Raw genomic sequence first — 22,351 nt, 5'->3', positions numbered from 1 at the left:
TTACCATGCTTAGGGCCTCACCTGAATCGAGCTGATCTTGCTTTTCATTGTATGACCCTTTCAGGCTTACCCTAATAATAATAATAATAATATTGCCTTTTGAATATAATCCAAAATGAACGAAATCTATTAACTACAGTAATAGTTCCTTGCATATGTCTTCATTACTCCATATGACTTGTAGCTTTTATTGTTTATTAATTGTTATTTTATTTTTGTTTTTATTGTGTGTGCTTCATATTGTTATTGTTCCAAGTGCTGAGTGACCTACAAAGTCGGTGCTCTGAAAATATTCTACTACTACCTCAGTATGACTTCTCAAAGAAAGTGAAGGGCTCTTGATACAAGAAATTGGATCTGCCCTCCACTTCCTTGGATTAATGACAATGGTTTTAAAAACTGACAAGTTGAAGAATGAAACACCTGTGCAATATTTGGGAATCTTTATTGAGGAAACGTTTTGCCAGCCAGTGGCTTCTGCAGTCCAATACAGAGAGTAACAGGAGTTGAGAAGGGAGTGTGAGGTAATCAGTCCCTCAGCCTCATCTTTTTTCTTGGATTAAACTTCATTGCTTCCCAAATGGGAATAGGTGACATTGGTTACCTGGAGAGAGTTCTGGGGGTCAATGCCCCCACGGCCCAGTCTGTGACCAGGCCTCTCATTACCCAGGCACTATATAACCCCAGTAGGTTTTTGACCTGCCCCTTGAATAAAATAATCCTCAAGGGTTTAGTGCTTCCCTCCTCACTAACAAAATAATCTCTGAGAAGGCAAGTTATGTGGACAAATCTTATCCTTTCCAGGTATACCTGTGCTGTACCATCCCCTCAAGGAAGGTTCCTTGATGTTGGTGAGGGGCTCTTGATTTAGGGAATTGGATCTGTGCTCCAGTTCCCCGAATTAAGCCTGAATGCCTTCCACATCCCCCCCCCCCAGGCGCTGTATAATCCTCCGGGTTTAGCGCTTCCCCCTTGATTATAATAATAATATGTACTAGTTAACTTTAGATAACCTAAAAAAATCAAGAAATGTGGTTTCCACTGATGTCCTGTGACACGGGAGGTTATAAGATCCGATTTAGGGAAAAGGAAGGTAGCTTCAATACTTTGGATCAAGAGCCCTTCATCGACATCAAGGCATCTCCCTCGAAGGAAATTTCAATTGAAATTTGAACTTTGCGGGTGTTAATGTGAGGTGTGGCTGACAGATGGCGTGAGACACTAGATAAAAAAATATAATGTATAGAATTTTTAATGTATCAAGTCTGCAATATAAAAATATATAAATACAAATAATTAATGTAAAAATAAATATGTGGAACGGTATAAGGTGGTTCCTCGTGCCCAGGATTGAGCCCGGGCGAGAGGCGAGTGTCAACAGCAGTGCTGGAGGAGGAAGGTTAAGAGTGTGTGTGTGTGATCCAGTGATGTGTGTCTCAGTTTTGTGAGGTGCACCAGTGTGGGGAGTGGCAGACACAGTAGTGTGTGGGGGTGGCAGGCAGACATCATGGGGTCAGCACACAGCACCAGGAAGATCACACTGGTTAATGATGATAAGGCCGGCGTTATCAAGGTGTCTGACACTATTTCAACTAGTATTCATCTTATTAATATATTTGACTCTCCTTGACAGCAAGAATATAAAAGTCAGTTTAGCAGATAACGGTTTTTTATGCTTCTTTTATTCGTATTAAACTTTTTTCTTTAATTGGAGATGAAGATTTTGTCAGGCTGAGGATGACCGGCCTTAAATTATAAAATATTGTTTCTATAATAAACAAGGTAAAGGAGAGAAAACTTCCTTTATCAAATTATAAAAATTTAAATTGTTAAAGTGTATTAGATTTTATTAATATAATTTCTCCTTAGGCAGATAGTAAGGAAATAAAATTTATAGCCGTTTTTGTAATTTTGAAGGAAAATATTCCTTGAAGGAAGTTGCCTTGATGGTAAGTTTACATTTAGACACAGGTACACATAAATACATTATTATTATTATTATAATCAAGGGGGAAGCGCTAAACCCGGAGGATTATACAGCGCCTGGGGGGGATGTGGAAGGCATTCAGGCTTAATTCGGGGAACTGGAGCACAGATCCAGTTACCAAAATCAAGAGCCTCTCACCAACATCAAGGAACCTTCCTTGAGGGGACACAAATACAATTATCATCGTGTAAACTACCTAGGATAACCCCAACAAAAAAGTCACTTGAAGTGACTATTTCCATAGGGGTGAGAGGCTCTTGATCCAAGGAACCTTACTTGTCCTCTTCCTTGAATTGAATCTTATTGCTCCACATTTACCAGGTAACTTCTGTATTAATTCATATCAGTTTATCACAAGGTCTTCAATAAGAACTTCTTTACTTTGTAACATTGCAGAAGTTGCATACTTGTAGATGCTATATTGTATAATATTTATTATGTTTAGTTTCTTTACATATTAAATACAAGTCTCAAACATGTATAGCATGTGTGATCTAAGAACCCCTGTGGACTTTCCAGAATAAAAAAAAAAAAAGGCATACATAAGAACCTAATTAATAGACGTGCCAAATTAAAAGGTAAATATTTAAGGAATCCAGTGGAAAACAGCTACTCTTTAAAAAAAATTCATAACCCTATGGTAAGGCAACGTTATTTTCCAGCAATATATGCTCCTAAAACCGTTGTTTATTGCAACCATTGTATATTATTATTAATATTATTATTAAAACTAAGCACTTAACCCACAGTGAATACAACCATTGTATAACTATTGTATTATGCAATAATTGTTGCCATGTGTATTGCATATAAAGATGCATGAATGCAAATATTATAATTTTTGGTTTCTTTCTAGCTTTCAGAATCATTGGCATATCGGTTGCGAGGACAGATAGAAGGTCAGCAGGCTGCAGCAGAGGCCTCAGGTCCTGCAGCAGCTGCAGAATCACCTCTAGCCCCTGGGCCTCCATCCCCTACTCCCATAGATTCTGAACCAGTTGCTCTTGAGCCCATTGCTCAGAAGCCCTTGATTCCAGAATCTCCAGTCCATGAATCAGCAGCTCCAGAACCTGTGGCTCCAGAGTCTCTGGTTACTGAACCAACAGCTGTGGGTGAGTCTCACCTTTTGGCTACTGTGCTAGTAAATGATACTTGTGTTTTAGTTGATGTTTCTGAATTTTTCCTTCCGTCCTGCTGTTTGTGGCAGATTATACTGACCTCTCAGCCACCTTTGCTTGTGGATAACCTATTTCAGCCTCTGGAGCCTGCTTGTGTAGAGTTTTGAACCTCTGGTTTCTTTCTGAAAATGAGTCTCTGATCTGCTAAATATCTCTACCCCTCCACCAGTGAAATTTAATAGTTTTTCACCTGAACAGTTGAGAAATTGATGCAGAAGCTGCAGCAAGAACTAGGGAACAATTAATAAGTTGCAGAATTTTTTGAGATACTTTAGGAAGTTGCCATAATTAAAGGCGACAGTAGGTTTGTACTGATGTTGAAATTTCTGGCAGTATTTAAGTTGAAGTTTTTCACATTAGATTGTAGCATAGGTATCTAGTCATTATGCAGGCTTCATAAATAGGCTCATTTCACATCTCCACCTTATGAGTATTGTTGAGATACACAGCTTTTTCTAAATTGTCTGAAGTAAGGACAAACATGATGTAGGACAAAGCATCTACATAACCATTATACTGTAGTGTTTCTTAATATTCAGAATTTCCAGTTGAATGTTATCTTTAGTCTTAAATATAATCTCTCCACTACTGTAAACACAGTCATCTTCTCTTCTGTAATATATACTGTTTTAAAAGTCTGTATTCATTCTATTAATTTTTATATTTTCCCTTACATCACTGGCTGATATTTATTATTATTGTTACTACACCAACAGTTTCCCCCCCATCATTGATCTTTGCTAATAGGAATAAGAAGATGAGAGATAGAGTGTGCTTCCCTGGAGCTGGTGTTGGGGACATTGTCAACAGGCTGGATAATATCATGTCAGGTAATGGGAGCAAGCCCATTATCTGTCTCAGTGCTGGTGGAAATGATACTGGGAAGGGTAGGAGAGAAGAGCTGCTAGATAAGTACAGGTCAGCTATAGATTTCATTAAGTCTAAGGGAGGGATCCCAATCATATGTAGCATCTTGCCTAGAAGGGGAGTAGGAAATGAATGGTTGTCTAGGGCAATTGGTGTAAATTGCTGGCTAGACAGATACTGCAAGGAACTTGCAATCCCATTCATTGACAACTGGAACAACTTTTATGGCAAACATGATATGTATGCAAGGGATGGGGTACATCTCTCTGGGGCTGGGGTGGTAGCACTTGCAGACTCGATTGAGAAGGCCATTGGTGAAATGCCTATGATTTTAAACTGATGGAAGATAGAGGTATGGGTGTGTGTGGGAAACAAGCAGGTTGCAACACTTGGGTTGGAAACAGTAAATGTATAAAAGGCATTCAGCATGAAGTTATAAATAAAGACAATAGATCAGGTCAGCAAACAAAGGGGGACAGCAGAGGGCAGCAAGGGACTAGCTCCCTTAAGGTTTACTATACTAATAGCAGGAGTGTAAGAAATAAGATAGATGAGCTAAGATTAATTGCAAGTGCAGGAAACATAGATATTATTGCTATAACAGAGACCTGGCTCAATCTGAAAGATAGAGAGATGCCCTCTGAATGTCACATACAAGGCTATAAATTATTCCACACTGACAGGGTCAACAGGAAAGGTGGTGGAGTAGCGATGTATGTCAGAGACAATTTAAATTGTTGTGTTAGACAAGATATTAAATTAGAAGCGTCAGCCACTGAATCTGTTTGGTTACAGCTTCTCGAGGGCCGAGAAAAACTGATTTTGGGTGTGATTTACAGGGCCCCAAATCTTGATAGGGAGTGCAGTAAACTTCTATGGGACGAAATTCGTAAGGCATCTACATACGAAAATGTTGTGCTAATGGGAGATTTCAACTATAGACAGATTGACTGGAGCAATTTGACAGGAAATTTAGAGTCAGGTGACTTTCTTGATACGATCCAGGATTGTTTTTTAAAACAGTTTGTGACAGAGCCAACTAGGGGAAATAACCTCCTTGACTTGGTTCTTGCCAGTAGGGAAACACTAATTAATAATCTTGAGGTTAATGATGAGCTTGGGGAAAGTGATCACAAATCACTCAGTTTTAATATATCATGGAATTCCCCTAATAATGGCAATCAAGTCTCCGTCCCTGACTTTCGCTTGGCTGATTTCATAGGACTGAAAAATTACTTAGGTGGGCTGAACTGGAATGACCTGACTAAGGGTCAGGTAGGTGGTGATGGTTGCCGATATGATGCTTTCCAGGGCATAGTTCTAGCTGCTCAGTCAAATTATGTTCCAAATAGGGAAATCAGATCAAACAAAAATGATCCTAAATGGATGAACAATAGATTAAAATATCTGATTGGTCAAAAGAGAGGCATATATAGGCAAATCAAAAGAGGAGAGGGACAATTAAGAAATCGATATATTCAGTTAAAGAGAGAAATAAAAAAGGGAATTAGAAAAGCAAAAAGAGATTATGAGGTTAAAGTTGCAAGAGAATCGAAGACTAACCCAAAAGGATTCTTTCAGGTTTACAGAAGTAAGATCAGGGACAAGATAGGCCCACTCAAAAGTTCCTCGGGTCAGCTCACTGACAGTGATAAGGAAATGTGTAGAATTTTTAACACATACTTCCTCTCAGTTTTTACACAGGAGGATACCAGCGATATTCCAGTAATGATAAATTATGTAGAACAGGACGATAATAAACTGTGCACTATTAGGGTCACAAGTGACATGGTCCTTAGGCAAATAGATAAATTAAAACCTAACAAATCCCCAGGCCCTGATGAACTGTATGCAAGGGTTCTAAAGGAATGTAAAGAGGAGCTTAGCACACCTTTGGCTAATCTTTTCAACATATCACTACAAACTGGCATGGTGCCAGATAAGTGGAAAATGGCAAATGTGATACCTATTTTCAAAACAGGTGACAGGTCCTTAGCTTCGAACTATAGACCAATAAGCCTAACCTCCATAGTGGGAAAATTTATGGAATCAATAACTGCCGAGGCAGTTCGTAGCCACCTTGAAAAGCATAAATTAATCAACGAATCTCAGCATGGTTTTACAAAGGGGCGTTCCTGCCTTACGAATTTATTAACTTTTTTCACTAAGGTATTTGAGGAGGTAGATCATGGTAATGAATATGATATTGTGTATATGGACTTCAGTAAGGCATTTGACAGGGTCCCACATCAGAGACTATTGAGGAAAATTAAAGCACATGGAATAGGAGGAGAAATTTTTTCCTGGATAGAGGCATGGTTGACAAATAGGCAGCAGAGAGTTTGCATAAATGGGGAGAAATCAGAGTGGGGGAGTGTCACGAGCGGTGTTCCGCAGGGGTCAGTGTTGGGCCCCCTGCTGTTCACAATCTACATAAACGACATAGATGAGGGCATAAAGAGCGACATCGGCAAGTTTGCCGATGACACCAAAATAGGCCGTCGAATTCATTCTGACGAGGACATTCGAGCACTCCAGGAAGATTTGAATAGACTGATGCAGTGGTCGGAGAAGTGGCAGATGCAGTTTAATATAGACAAATGCAAAGTTCTAAATGTTGGACAGGACAATAACCATGCCACATATAAACTAAATAATGTAGATCTTAATATTACGGATTGCGAAAAAGATTTAGGAGTTCTGGTTAGCAGTAATCTGAAACCAAGACAACAGTGCATAAGTGTTCGCAATAAAGCTAATAGAATCCTTGGCTTCATATCAAGAAGCATAAATAATAGGAGTCCTCAGGTTGTTCTTCAACTCTATACATCCTTGGTTAGGCCTCATTTAGATTATGCTGCACAGTTTTGGTCACCTTATTACAGAATGGATATAAATTCTCTGGAAAATGTACAAAGGAGGATGACAAAGTTGATCCCATGTATCAGAAACCTTCCCTATGAGGATAGACTAAGGGCCCTGAATCTGCACTCTCTAGAAAGACGTAGAATTAGGGGGGATATGATTGAGGTGTATAAATGGAAGACAGGAATAAATAAAGGGGATGTAAATAGTGTGCTGAAAATATCTAGCCTATACAGGACTCGCAGCAATGGTTTTAAGTTGGAAAAATTCAGATTCAGGAAGGATATAGGAAAGTACTGGTTTGGTAATAGAGTTGTGGATGAGTGGAACAAACTCCCAAGTACCGTTATAGAGGCCAGAACGTTGTGTAGCTTTAAAAATAGGTTGGATAAATACATGAGTGGATGTGGGTGGGTGTGAGTTAGACCTGATAGCTTGTGCTACCAGGTCGGTTGCCGTGTTCCTCCCTTAAGTCAATGTGACCTGACCTGACTAGGTTGGGTGCATTGGCTTAAGCCGGTAGGAGACTTGGACCTGCCTCGCATGGGCCAGTAGGCCTTCTGCAGTGTTCCTTCGTTCTTATGTTCTTATGTTCTTATCTTACTATAAAAAAATTTCCCCTTACCTCATCAGCTACCTCTCATCAAAGAAGAAAGACATTCACCACCATTCTTTCAGTTGCTATCCTACCAGAAGTGTGCTGACTTCACAATATAGATTACTCTTAGACTGCAATATCCCTACCCCTCCAGGATACAGGTACTGCTCATCCCACCTCCAGGATTCAAGTCCAGTTAACTAGTTTTCCCTGAATCCCTTCATAAGTTACCTTGCTCATACACCAACAGCATGTCCATTAAAAAACCACTTGTCTCTACTCCAATCTAACATGCTTGTACAAACCTGCTTGATGTTCAAGCCCCTAATACTCAGAGCCTCTTGTACCCTTTGTCCAACCATTCCTGGCATGAACCCTATCTTTCACCCCAGATTTATATAGCTTCTTTGTCATCCTATTATTCCATCTTCTCTACATGCCCAAACCCCCTCAACGGTTTCTTCTGAGCCCTCCGAATTATGCTCTTTGAGAGCCCCACTTTGTCTTAAATTTTATGCTCTAAATTCTTTGCATATTCACATTACACACTGGTCTCAAACATTTCTTCACTACCTCAAGCTGCTACCTCGCTGCAGCACTCAAATCCCATGCCTCATGCCCGTATAAGTGTTGGTACCACATTGTACTCTGATACATTCCCACAGATACTTCAAAATGCTACCCACCTTTATTCCCTCATTTATTTTGTAGTTTTAGCACTTAGTTTTGATTATAATAATATTTTATAGTTCACCATGTCTTTCATAGACATATCTAATCCCAAATATCTACATACATTAACTTCCACACTACTCCCTTTTGAGTTGATATTTAATGTATTATTGCCTAGACTTTATTACCCTCGTCACCTTGCTCTTCTGTTTTCTTTTACATAACCTCTTAACCCTTCGACTGTTTCGGCCGTACATATACATCTTACAAGCCAATGTTTCGGACGTATGTACAGTATACGTACTCAATAATTCTAGCGGCTTCAAATCGAGCAGGAGAAACCTGGTAGGCCCACATGTGAGAGAATGGGTCTGTGTGGTCAGTGTGCACTGTATAAAAAAAAATCCTGCAGCACGTAGTGCATAATGAGAATAAAAAAACTCTGACCGTGTTTTTGGATTAAAACGCCGACTTTGAGGTGTATTTTCGTATATGGTTGTATTCTCGTTTTCTTGGTCTCACTTGATAGAATGGAAAACATATTACAGAAACAGAGATGATTTTAATTAGTTTCACGATGAAAACGACCTTGAAATTGAGCTCAAAGTAGCGGAAATGTTCGATTTTTACCAATGTTCAAGAGTAAGCAAATCACACCACACATCCAATACACATCAACTGGGGAGTCTGATATTCTTTCACTAGTACACAGATATTATACCATTTTTACAATAATGCAGTAGTCTGCATAACAGTAAATCTATTTTTTGTGTGAATAAAAAATCAAAATAGAAAGCAAGAGTAATGTAAGAGGGGCCTGGAGACATGACTAATGGACAGAGGATATGTTATTTTAGTGCCAAGAATGTCTGCATTATTTATTCTGGACCCTATTTTGAAACTGGCATCTTTTTTAATTTGCATGACATTGGCCAAATTGCCAATTTCTGACCACTTTATTGGGTAGCTGAAATTGGTAAATGGGCAGTTTCTTGTACTCAGTTGATAGAAAAAAATGGAGTTCTAAAGAAATAGTTATGAGTTTGGTTGACTGGAACAATGGAATTGGCCAAAAAATAGGGCTCAGTCGGCGAAACATTAACATGTCATCAATGTTATTCTGGTTCTGCTGTCAATTATATAAATTGCTTTTGCTCATAAATGTGCTAAAGAAAATGTCTTGTATATTTATTACGTACAGTTATGCAATTTTGTTACCCTTGAGCCAAATACTTCCTTAATCGAATTTGCTGCTTTAGCCTGCTGTGGCATGTTATTGCTTCTAGCACAAAACTGCATGTACACTCACTAGAAATAAAAATCAAACCAGAAATGTAACCAATTAAGATTTTATTTCATATTAAGTTTAAGCCTGACGTGCTGCATACTCAGGTAAGGTACCATGCCACAGCTTTGCTTCTTAAAAGAAAGTACGGAGGTATACGATTACTGCTCAACATGGTCGTAGATCTTTCAGTGGAGTGTGTTTTTCACCCAATTTGATTAATTTATGTAAAAAAAAATGGAAGTATAACCACATATAACAAGAGAAGTAGAAGAGGGAAAAAATATACCTGTCACTGGTGGGTAAAAAGAAAAAAAAAAAATTAGCTTTGCTCATCGCATTTAGACCTAACTTTGTGTATTTTAAATTATAGGTTTATATCAGTTTTTGAAAAGTAATGTGTATTATTTTGAGTGATAGTATGTGCAGACTAGCTCGAGATACTTTCTCCCTTTGGCTAAAAATAATGCCAAAAACTTCTGCAAGATTTTTTTAGTAATTAAAACCCTGAAGCTTCAGCAGAAATAACACAGGTTTGAATAGATTTTCGTGTCAGCAAATTTGCATTCATACTGGAGTAACTGTAGGCCCATCCCTCAACCTTATAACCCCAAGGTTAACTGGTTTGTAGCTCTTGCTGAGGTCCGAAATGTTGAGTTATGGCTACAGCATAAAGTATACTGTACTGCCACATGATTGGTTCAATCACATGCCTGCTGTTGAGAGCCTAGTACCATAATGAGCTTTTAATATCACTGATATTGTAGTTAAGTTACAGTACCATGGATGGAGCTTCACAACTAACACAGAATTTGGAAAATTAACTTCAAATGAAATTTCATTTCATTTTCGTCTATTATAAAGTCCTTATGTGAACCATTATTAAGTAACTACTTGATAATGGCCAAGGATGAACTGAAATGCCATCTAAATTTTCAGCTTCAAATTGCAAGTTAATGCAAATTGCTGAAGTCATTTTCTCATCTGTGCAATGGCATGTCATTTGCTAGTGTGTGGCTGGTCCTGTTATGTCAAAGGATCTTGTGTAACTATTTTGGCCTCTGAAATCACTTGCAGTGCTTATAAGTAACTTGTAAAATTGAGTGCATGATGGTAGCAAATGTTAAATTTCCCATGAAATTTGTATTACATTAAGTATTGCAATAAGCATGCTTATATGTTGCCTCTAGATATATTGCTTTTATTGCAAACAAAATAAAAACCAAATGGCTGAAATATGATGGTTATAGGCTTTTGAACATGAATAAGTAGTGTTTCATGCACTTTCCTGCACAGCTCAAGCAGTGAATGAGGCCATACTAGACAGTGATGCATATCCAACAGCTTAAACATTACAGTTTCTCCATCGTTTTCTTTGGCAGTTGGAGTAAATGAGGGCACGACAAAAGTAGCATCTGCTGATGCAGAGACTTCACCCCCTCCAGATATTGGTGTGGCATCTAAGTAAGTACAACAGAAATTGAGTTGTTCTCGTTATATCCGTTCATGAACACTCAGGATTTGTACAGTACCTGCTTAAAATTATTTGGTTAGTGAATCTGGACAAAACCTGTGCTGGTATCATTCATTGGGTTAATGACATTAAAGACCTGATATAATCACATTAACAGTGGGAGTCTTAACAGTTTATTTCCAAATGATGGAAAAAGTGGTAGTCTACAAGACGTGTGCATGAATTTTATATCTGATAACCTTGATTGGCACATGATTATACATTTTTGAGATCTGCATTTTTAAATGTTTGTTTTTCTTCATAATTCAGTACAGTAGTCCCCTTGTGCCTGCAGGTGATACATTCCAAGACCTATTGCAGATACCTGAAACTGCGGATAGTAGCTAACCATATAAGTTTTTTGTTTACATACTTATGATAGTTTAATTGATAAATTATGCGCAGTAGGACATTACCAACATTATATAATAATAAAATACATTGTACATATACTTCACGAATGGAAGATTAATTCTCGCTGTGCATCTTGGTGACCTCAGTATGTTTTTTTTTTCCTTGTTGTATTGTCGAGAATTAGCATTTCTTCATGGCTTCTCTAAGGCTTTGAAGAACTGCCACATCACTACTTTTGTGCTTTGGTGCCATTATTAACCCTTCAACTGTCCAAACAAATTTACGTTCACATGCATAGTGCTCCAAAAGTAGATCTACTTTTTTCTACATATTTTCGAATGTAACAAAAAAAAAAATAGATCAAGGTTTTTTTACGTTTTCAAATGTAAAAAAAAATTACCTTTTTTTTTTTACATACTTTCAAATGTTGAAAAAACGTAGATCTACGTTTGGACAGTTTAAGGGTTAAGCAGAATTAAGGGTTATTTTCAGGCCATTGTAAACTGCGGAAACTGAATCTGCGGATGCAGGGGCTCTACTGTGTACAATTTTATTGCTATTTAATTCACAAGTAGCCCACAAAATGGGATAATTATGAATTGTTCAAGCTGTGTAGCTTAATATTTAAGGGACTGCACGATATGGAGTTATAACTGTGTTTATTCAAGTGTTTTTTTTTTTTAACCCCCCCTCTTCCTTGTGTTCAAGTTGATTTACCTCCATTATATTATACACTTGTATATATTAAGTTGCTGCTTTGTAGTTGTATTGTTTTCTAAGGAGGTTATTTTAACAGAGCTGGTCCACCACCTTCACTTAGTCATCCAAGTGGTAACATCCCACCATGGTCTATATATGCTGAGGAAGCTCATTTGATGGTAATGCGGTTACGAGAAGAAAAGGAACGAGAGATGGAGAAACTGAACCTCGACTGGCGTGAGAAAATGGAAGGCAGAGAAAAGGAGGTAAATATCAGTAGTTTGTATGGTAAAATGATTTAAGGAAGCAAGTTAATTTTTAGTGATAAATATGAATGCCATAGCTGAAAGCAACCAGTGAACATTTAGCCACAGTTTAAAGACTTTAGTATCAAAGAGAGAGAAACTTAATCAAAGATCTAGCTAGATATGCAAAAAACTAGTTTACATCTAATAAGAGTAATATTGTATGAAAATGGATGTGATTAATGATTACTTGATTTGTGGGGAAGCTTTGAATCTGGGGAATAGGAGGCAATTAAGCTTTGTCCAGAGAAGTGAAGGGTAGCTCCAATTCCCTGAATAAAGTGCCCTTCACTAACATCAAGGCACCTTCCCTGAAGGGAAGTGTTTCTCATGACTAAAATGTTTTCATTTCTGAATCATTGAGGCCACTTTTCTGGAAAAATTAATAGGGAGAAAGTAAACAAAGATACTGAGATAGAGAGATAAAAATTACTGTATCTTTATAGTTTACAAAAATGGCTCGCTTTTCTGCGGAGGAAGTTACTGCTGCTCTCAAAGATGTTGAGAAGCTGTTTGTGAAAGCATCATGTGACCCTGTTTGCCAGAATCAACAAGAGGCTGTCATGAGCTGTTATCAAGACCACCCACGGCAATCCCTTCGATGTGCAAGAGAAGTGGAACACTTCACTCAGTGTGTCGACCTGTCACGTTTGGTAAGATTTAAAAAATAAATAAATTTTTATACATTTACTAACATTGTACTTGTAGAGGTTTATTATATTTGAGTATTTGCTACTCTTATTATTACAATCATAACTAGGTGCTAAACCCACAAGGGTCATACAGCATTTGCTACTCTATAGTAGTGGAATACAGCACTATCTAATAAATTTTGGTTAAGGTGGGTTGAAGTGTTGAATTCATCAATTAGTAAATTTTTTTTCCCCACCATTCACTCAGTAGCTGTCTGGCCAGAAGTATGAAGACCTTGAGTTAAGTAAACTATCCATGTTCAGTAGATGCCAGTATGATCAGTTTTGTAAGGCAGCATAAGCTGTCCTGTTTGTATTTAAGTTGCCACTAGTATACCTCTCATAAGAGGTTCCTTGATGCTGACAAGGGGCTCTTGATCAAAAGGAATTGGACTGGTGCTCCCTTCCTTGGACTGAACCTAAATGCCTTGCCTTCCATTCATATAGATATATGACCTACAGGTTAACGGCAACCCCCCCCCCCCTCCCCAGTTTAATAATATCTCCAGGACTCAAGTCCAGCAGGCCGGACTTGAGTCCTGGAGATGGGAAGTACAGTGCTTGCACTCTAACACCCCTCCTTCAATGTTGCAGTTTAAAAATTGTAGTGTAAAGCACCCTTCTGGCAAGACAGTGATGGAGTCAATGATGGTGAAAGTTTTTCTTTTTCGGGCCACCCTGCCTTGGTGGGAATCGGCCAGTGTGATAATAATAATAACTATTAAATATTTTACTTTTTTCTTTTCAGCAATCTGTAATGAAGCAGAGAGCAAACTAGTGCACATAAAGGATCAAGAATGTTCACCTTAGTTTGGTTTAGGTCAAATTTGCTGCTATTGTATAGTATACTGGAAGTTGTAAATGTCTAGAGGATTTAAATTATTGTACATTTAAAATTTTAATTAATAAAAATACTTACTCTTGTATAAATTGATTCATTTAAATTCTGCCTTTGGAGTATGAGAATTTTTTTCTATTCTAAAAAGTTTAACATTTAATTCTGCAACTGTTCTCCACTAATGATCTCCAAAGTGATATTTCTCTTAACTATACTAAATCATAAAGTTGTAAATTTCCCTAGATGCTGTACAGTAGCTATAGTTAATTTAGCAGTGTAAGGAAATACAATCTGGTGTAGCACAAAACAGGAAAGAGATGCTGAACAATTAGAGCTTTGATACACCAATTTAGCCATTCTCTGATCTTAATGCTAGCACCTTTCACTAATTAAATTTAGGCCAAAATACGTCAAGCCATTCATTATTTCACCTGTATGTAAATATCTACACTTCATCTACCACCCTTTCCCAGTACCAGTTCACTTCACTGCAATGGTGGGGCTGGAGCAGTTTGTGCTTAGTGCTAGAAGTTTCTCTGGGAAGGCCATTTGATCAAGAAACGATCTATCCTTCCTTTTCTTGAACTGAGTGCCTCCCATTCCCCCAAATGCTGTTTTGACTCGCGTGCCTACTGGCTGAGCATTCCCCCATGACTATAATAATAATGGGAGGAATGCCACTCTTCCCCAAGGGTTGTGCCTAACCAAGAACTCAATATTTCTTTGCCTAAAGAGTACATGAAGGGGGAAATACTAAATTTGCTACTTTTGGAGTGAAAATTTTTACTTAAACTATTTCAACTTCCTTTGTCATTATGACTTCCGTAATAACAAATTGGTCAAAACTGGAGTACGTTTTTAATGATGACAGAAATGATCCAAGATATTTACCACGTTTAAAACACTGAAAAACCAAATTATTAGAATGCTTTGTAAATACTGTAAAAAAAAAAAAAAAAAAATTATGAATACATGTACTACTTTGGAATGCAAATAGCGTTTGTAAATAAAAACTGCATTAAATATTTACACCATGTTCAGGTTTTATTTGCCTAACAATATACACTTACAAATATTCTCTGTCTCGAGGAGGATTCTTTTTGGCAAAACGTTTTTCACCCCTGAAAGAAAAGCTAAAATCAGTCTTACACCAATATTAAATAAAATACAATAGTAAAAAAACATATTAAACATTTAAGCTTTAACATTATATCATGGTGCAACTAACCTAAAAGGCTTGAAAGACTTCTTGCCTACCACTCCCTCCATACCATCTCCACTGAGGGAGAAACAATTTATGACCACAATCTTTATTAATATACTGCCAAATTTTGTAATTGTACCAAGTACCTATTGACCTCACTATTGGGATTTAACTCTTCCTCATATTCATAATAGAACCATGGACCAAATTTCTGAATTCTGCAAAATTCCCTAAAAAGTCAATGCATGAGATTTTTTTAAATGGTCATCCATCAATGAATGTAGCTTAATTTCCCTAAGCTTTTGCTGAGAAAGGTAAATAAAATAACCAGCATTCAGCAGACGGCCGACTTGTTGAAAGAAAAAAAAAAAAAAATCTATTGAATGGCCCACTTGGGTTCAGCACTTATGACTATAACATGAACAACTATGAAATATATAAAAAAAAATGAAGCACATGGGTTATATAGTGATGCAGAGGTTAGAGTATGAAATAGGAGTTGTAGTACCTTGGAGGGTGGGACTTTTTGGAGAGGAAGGCAGCTAGTGTGTGCATCAGGGCACAAAAAATAGCAGAGTATGTGCTCTTTCAGAGAAGGCAGTCACTGATAGATGTTGTACCATCAGTACAACCTAACAGTCTTTACACAAAACCACATTTATATCACACAGCCTTTGCTTATCTAAATCTGCTGTAAGACCTAATGCAGGTTTAGCACTTGCTCTTGAATACAATAGTAACTGCAGTATTTAGGTTTGCCCTACCTAAAATTTGACCAGTACAAAGATTCAACCCACAACAGTCTACTGTACTAACACCTAGGTATCACTATTACTATTATTGAAACAGAGACTGTGCTTGGCAAAGAGACTTGCCCGAGTATTGCCCTAACTAGAATTTTAACTCGACCTATTGCAGTGCAGGCATTCTCACACCATACATGCAGAGGCGGTTATGTGATCAGGATGAGTTTTTGACACTGCAGGTGGGACATCATGAGCACAGCTCTGCTCCTGGAGCTACAAATAGGTACTGTAATTACACAAACCAGGGCAAAATCTCATAATAAATGCTAATATAGAAAGATGGTCAAACAAAGTTTGAAATACACATAAATCAATCAACTTTCCCACTAATAGCACTAACAGTTTATCAGAAAGTGTTAAGAGCAGAACGTAATACAGAAGGGCCCCATGTACAGTTTCCACATTTTCATTGGCTTTTAATTGATCCTTTGTTCATTATGCTCAGTGCTTTTACCACTTTTCTGCCATTATCATACAACAGTTGTGCAAGGGAAGGGCGAATGATGTCATATTTTAAGGTAAGTACTGTATGTACTGTGTATTTATTTTACTTTTTTATCTGTTTTATGCCTAGCTGTCTTGAGCACTTAATATATGATAGTGTAAACATGTCATTAGGTATTTTACACACATTCAATGACAAAAATGCTCTTTTCCACCTGCTGGTGATTCTTGCTTATCGTATGGGATCATGAACCTTAGGAGGCATACGAACAGGGCCTGCCTGTATGGAAAAAAATGGTGTGGTAGATTTCCTGGAAGACCTATTTTACACAAGTGCCTAGAGGAAAAATACAATTACCTATTCTGTTTAGATATAGAGTTGAGAATCCTTTATCCAAAATGCTTGGAATTGGAAGTTTCAGATTTTTTAATATTTGTATATTTGCATCTGTAAAATGGGACAGTTTGGGGATGGGACACAAGTCTAAACACAATACTGTACTGTATAGGTAGTGTACCAAAAAAACAGGATCACTGCTTACAAAATGAAGATAAATGCAAGCCCAGACTACGCTGTTAGATTTTCATCAGCAACAATCTTGTCAAACACATCAATGAATTTCTTTGCCGCTTCATGATTAGTAGATGCTTTATCACCTCTAATCTTTAAATATTTAATGCCATGCCTTTTCTTAAATTTCTGTAACCAGCCTGCTGAACATTCAGTTACCTTCAATATTCAGCTCATCATGATAGATTTTTGCTTGTTTCATGATCAGCATTCCGTTAAGCAGCATATGCTCACTTCTACATTGATGAATCCACGCCAGCACAGAATTTCAACAATTTGTCCTTTTGTTTCTTCAAATCATAGATAGTGCCAAACTCCTCAGTCAGACGCTTCACACTTACACTGCTGTCAAGTTTTTCCAACAGCCTGACTTTGTGATACAGATAAACATAAATGCTTCCTCTTTTTCTTTTCACTATTACCCGTAGGCCTTTTTAACATTTTCTGCAATATCTTCACACCGCAGAGCACAAAACATGCAATAATCAGCGAGTAATTGCTGCTGACAACAAACTGGCGCTAATACAGATATAAAGCTCATCTGCCTCGGCTCAACAGACACAGGATTGAGCCTCCACTACGTCTTGTGCTGAATGATCTATTTGTGGTGCATCATGTTAACACTCAAAAATCTTTCAGATTTTGGAATTTTGGATAAAGGATTCAGAACTATTATCTTTCTCACCTTGGGAACCATCGATGCTTTGTAGTAAAAGTAAGCTCCCTCAGATCCTTGTTGATAAAGTATGGGTGTTTCTTCTGGAAAAGCTGTTTCATCTCCTTGCTATACTGAACTTTCAGTAAGGAGTCAGTGTCTTGGGGTGGCTCAGGTAATGGCTGAAATTAGAGTAAAAATTTAAACCCTAAGTATTGTTCACTTACATACGTAGTGTACACATCCCCCCACCATTCCTAAATCTTCTTTATTCGGCAATAATACTACGGAAAGTGTGTGCTATTGTTCTAGATAAACCATTGACTAAGTCTAGAAACATCTTCCTTGAGATAAACATATATTTCCTCTTCCAGCACTTAATACCCTGGATTACTTTAACCCCTAAACAGTCCAAACGTATATATACGTTCACTCGCATAGCGCCCAAAATTTTTTGAGGAAAAAAAAAAAAAAAAAACTTTTTTTTAATAGGAAAGAAGAGCATATGGCACCCAGGCATCCCCAATCTTTTTAATATGGCGCACAGTGAGTGCGCACACCCATTCTCTCATGTTTTATGCGACTCAGGCTTATCGTGGCAATGTTGAATGAATGACAAAGAAAACGTATATATACGTTTTGGGCGCTACGCGAGAGAATGTATATATATGTTTGGTCCGTTTAGGGGTTAAAAATCACAATGATGCACATTAGTTTAACACTTTTATTATAATAATTATTGTACATTTACAAAACTGCACTATATGTTGATGCTAATTTCAATGGCATATTTTTTTTTTTTTTTTTAGTTAGGTACAGTATACTGTATAATTTTCTAATTTTCAATGTCTCATTAATCTTAGGGTTCATATTGTTCAAACCTGCCCAAATTGTGCAAACCTTGAAAATATTTATAGTGAATAAAGTTACTGAATGATTCGCCTTTTTTCTTTTTTACCTCCACTCAAGGAAGCCTAATTTTATTTTAATTCCTAAATTGTGGCCAAGACACTAGTATGCAGGTGAAGCCTATGTCTGACTTGTACACGCAATTTTTTGTGGCTTCAAATAAGCCACCTGTCAATATTTTGACTTCAACACATCTGTGTGTGTCTACTACAACCTCATTATTCCTTTGAAAAAATCTGAGGTCAGATGGGCCCACGTAATACATTGTGGGTAACACTGCCTAACTAGCAAGACCTGTTCCACTACTAAACAGGGTGTACAACTGACAGGAAGATGCCTTATTCTTTCCAAATTCATTCAATTTCATGATACTTATAGGAAATTCAGGCAAAAAGCATATTATGTAGATTTAACCAAGGATAATCCAACAAAGTCTAGCAATATGACTTATTTCCATGTTTCAATGAGTATTACAGCTTAAAACAACTGTAATATAGTAAAATTTCCTTGTACATATGTTTTAAAGTGATCTTGCAAGCACATGGGTGTTATGGATACACAGACATTACAGTGTGTACATAACCTAGAACATTCCCTCAAACCTAAATATAGTACAGCATAATTAGCCTAGGATAACCCAACACAGTCAAACAATATTACTAATTTCACTGTTTTGAGGAGTATTATTCTACAAACAATTGGAATAACAAAAGTATTCCTTATACAGTGTTATATAACCAAAAGAGTAAAAAATTAATAATAAAACAATTATTTGCACCAATTTATGTTGTATGTACAAGTGGAGCAATGACGGGTTAAGTATTTTCCCATGTTTGAAGCACTAAAACACCTTAAAACACAACTAATCATCCTAAGAAGCTTGTGTATATAAATATAAAAACCAATAAAAAATGATAAACAATCATAATTGGGCAAGAATAAGTTATCAAATGCAAATATTGCTGGCACATTTACCCCTCTGTTGCCAACATGTGATCATATATTCGCCAAATTCAACACCATAAAAACCTAAGTATTCATCAGATTTTCCCATCTTAATCTTATTCGATTGATAATGATGCACTCTTTCAATCTTTAAGGGAAAAAAATCTAAATCTTGCCCCACACACAGGAAATTTATTTTCCAGGTATGCCACAATTAAAAGGTAAATTACTGGGAAGTGCTAAACCCACTGGGGTCATGCTGTGCTTGGGAGGAAATGAGGTTCACTACAAGGAAAGATGAGCCCAGCTCCTTGGATCACCCTCGCAAGATGTTTTTAATTTGCTTCTCAATTAACCAACCTTGTATAAAAAATGTGTGCAATCAAATGCAATCTTTACTACAGTTTTTTGTTTTTTACTGGCATTCCATCAGAAAAATATTCTAAACACACCTTTGTCATTTCATATGGAACTTTAAGTTCAGGATGCCAGCACACGACGATGTTTCCATCATCAGTCACAACTACGGCCTCCTCCCTGCCACGAGCTTTCCAAGCCTGCTGGTAGCTACTCAGGTGTACTCGTGTTTCTGTGAGGCATTAATAAGGATGGTCATTTATCACTACAGAATGAAGCTAATGTGCAATCATATTTATTTTCTACAGGTATTCCTTAACCCGTAAACCGTCCAAGCAGATCTACGTTCACGTGTAGTGCTACAAAAGTAGATCTAAGTTTTTTTTTACATATTTTCAAATACATATAACAAAAAAAAAAAAGTAGACCAAAGTTTTTTTACACATTTTCAAATGTAGAAAAAACAAAAAGATCTACAGTGGAACCTCAAAAATCGAACTTAATCCGTTCCAGGAGCTAGTTCTAAATTCGAAAAGTCTGAAATTCGAAGCAATATTTCCCATAAGAAATAATGGAAATACAATTAATCCGTTCCAGAAACCCAAAAATATTCACACAAAAAATACATTTTATAGAGATTAATTACAGTTTTACATACAACAAATACTAAAGTTTAGTAATACATATAAAATAACATTTTTACTTACCTTTATTGAAGATTGGTGATGGCATCTGGAAGATAGGGAGGAGGAGAGAGGGAGTTGGGGTTAGTGTTTGGAAGGAGAATCCCCCTCCATGAGCACTTCAGGTAAAGCCCTCTCTAGGGTTACTTCCCTTCTCTGTCTTTTAATGCCACTAGGACCAGCTTGAGAGTCACTGGACCCCTGTCTCACAAAATAACTGTCCACAGTTCTGTTTCTGGCACCTCTTTAACATTTCCTTAAAATGGGACATGGTTCTGTCACTGAACTTGTTGCAAAGATGGCTTGTTTCAGCTTGCTCAGGGTGGTACTTCTGCACAAACATTTGGACATCATTCCACTTGGCACAAATCTCCTTAATCTTTGAAGAAGGCACCTCATCCACTCCCTATATTAACACCTTTCACAACATCAGCTTCTTTGATCTGTTCTTTCTTTGACAGGACAGAACCGATGGTCGACTTGTTTTTTCCCATACATCCTGGCAAGCTCAAGAAGTCTCACACCACTCTCATACTTCTGTATTATTTCCTTCTTCACATCTATGGTGTTTCTCACTTTCTTTACCACAGGGGTACCACTAGCAAGTTTCTTTGGGGCCATGGCAGCTTATTTCACAGTCCCACAAGCACTAAACACAACGAAATAATCGTAAAATGCATGAATGAGAGCGCAGGTTAGTGTTCACTCAAGCATAAACAAAGCTAGACTGCTCATGGCGCCTGCGCAGGGACGCGGACAGAGCGGGCGACAGACAGGTCCCATACCCGGCGGTTCGAAAATAGGGGCGCGTTCGATAATAGGGACACAGTTTGTCCGAAAAAATGGTCCTATTTTCGAAACGTTCGATATGTGATACATTCGATTTTTGAGGTTCCACTGTACTTTTTTTACATACTTTCAAATGTTGAAAAAACGTTTATATACGTTTGGACTGTTTACGGGTTAAGTTATAAGTTACTATGTTACTCTGCTATTACATTATAATATTCATGAAGTGCTAAACTTACAAGTCATATACTAATACCTGGGGAAAGAAAGGCAATTAGGTTTGAACCATGAGGTCTTCAGCACCAGGTGCTATATGACAATAGGGATTATATAGCACCTGGAGAATGGGATTCAAGCAGGTTTGATCCAAGGGAAGAATAGGTCTAATTCCATGGATCAAGAGCTAATCACTGGCCTCAAATCACTTCCATTAACTGGCAAAAATGAAAACCTACAGATTTACCATATTGCAGCAATTTAATGTATTTAACCCTACATTCCTGTGAACAATGACCCAAGGATGGAGTGGTTTAAATTCCTTGGATCAAAAGCCCTTCACCTGCATCAGGCTGCCCTTGAAGAGAACATGTCATTAATAACCCAGAAAGGCATTATTATTATTATTCATTTATGTATGTATGTATGTGCAAGGAATTTGCAAGAGCAGGCGAAATATACACAAACACTGATCTCTGGTTGAAGGAGACTCGAACCTACGAACCTTGGAACAAGGTACGTAGTGCTTTACCAATCTACCCACACTGGACCAATACCTTGGAGTCCAGCTTGCGCTATACTTTGATCCAAGGCAGCCAGCTTTCAGGGAGAAGGCTTACAGCTTTTCATCTCATCCCCTGCATGCATCAGTCTTACTAGAGATATTAACAATGCAAGGAATTCACAAGAGCAGGCAAAATATACACAAACACTGATCTCTGGCTGAAGGAGACTCGAACCTACGAATCTTGGAACAAGGTACGCAGTGCTTTACCAATCTACCCACACTGGACCAATACCTTGGAGTCCAGCTTGTGCTAGACTTTGATCCAAGGCAGCCAGCTTTCAGGGAGAAGGCTTACAGCTTTTCATCTCATCCCCTGCATGCATCAGCCTTACTAGAGATATTAACAATGCA

The 22,351-nt window shown here is 37.6% G+C and overlaps 2 protein-coding genes across 2 annotated transcripts in view; one reads left to right on the top strand and one right to left on the bottom strand.

The window, feature by feature from the left end:
• Positions 1 to 1,366: 1,366 nt before the first annotated feature.
• Positions 1,367 to 14,888, top strand: Chchd3 (Coiled-coil-helix-coiled-coil-helix domain containing 3). The gene is made up of 6 exons (XM_070099606.1): positions 1,367 to 1,573; positions 2,844 to 3,099; positions 10,835 to 10,916; positions 12,116 to 12,284; positions 12,770 to 12,976; positions 13,764 to 14,888. Exons 1-6 carry the CDS (start codon positions 1,508 to 1,510, stop codon positions 13,791 to 13,793), a joined length of 810 nt encoding a protein of 269 aa, XP_069955707.1. The 5' UTR covers positions 1,367 to 1,507; the 3' UTR covers positions 13,794 to 14,888.
• The window catches only part of mRpL42 (mitochondrial ribosomal protein L42), a 12,853-nt gene continuing 5,373 nt past the window's right edge, over positions 14,872 to 22,351 (bottom strand). Inside the window, exons 2-4 of the mRNA XM_070099607.1 lie at positions 19,840 to 19,976; positions 17,564 to 17,715; positions 14,872 to 14,974 (exon numbers count right to left, since the gene is read on the bottom strand). Of these exons, the coding sequence (XP_069955708.1) occupies positions 14,920 to 14,974; positions 17,564 to 17,715; positions 19,840 to 19,976 (344 nt within the window). The 3' untranslated portion in view covers positions 14,872 to 14,919. The remainder of the gene's footprint in view (positions 14,975 to 17,563; positions 17,716 to 19,839; positions 19,977 to 22,351) is intronic.

This window comes from Cherax quadricarinatus, chromosome 68 (assembly GCF_038502225.1).
Source record: "Cherax quadricarinatus isolate ZL_2023a chromosome 68, ASM3850222v1, whole genome shotgun sequence".
Classification (NCBI taxonomy): Eukaryota; Metazoa; Arthropoda; class Malacostraca; order Decapoda; family Parastacidae; genus Cherax; species Cherax quadricarinatus.
Note: the sequence above shows the minus strand (reverse complement) of the source record. Positions and strands in the feature narration are given on the sequence as shown.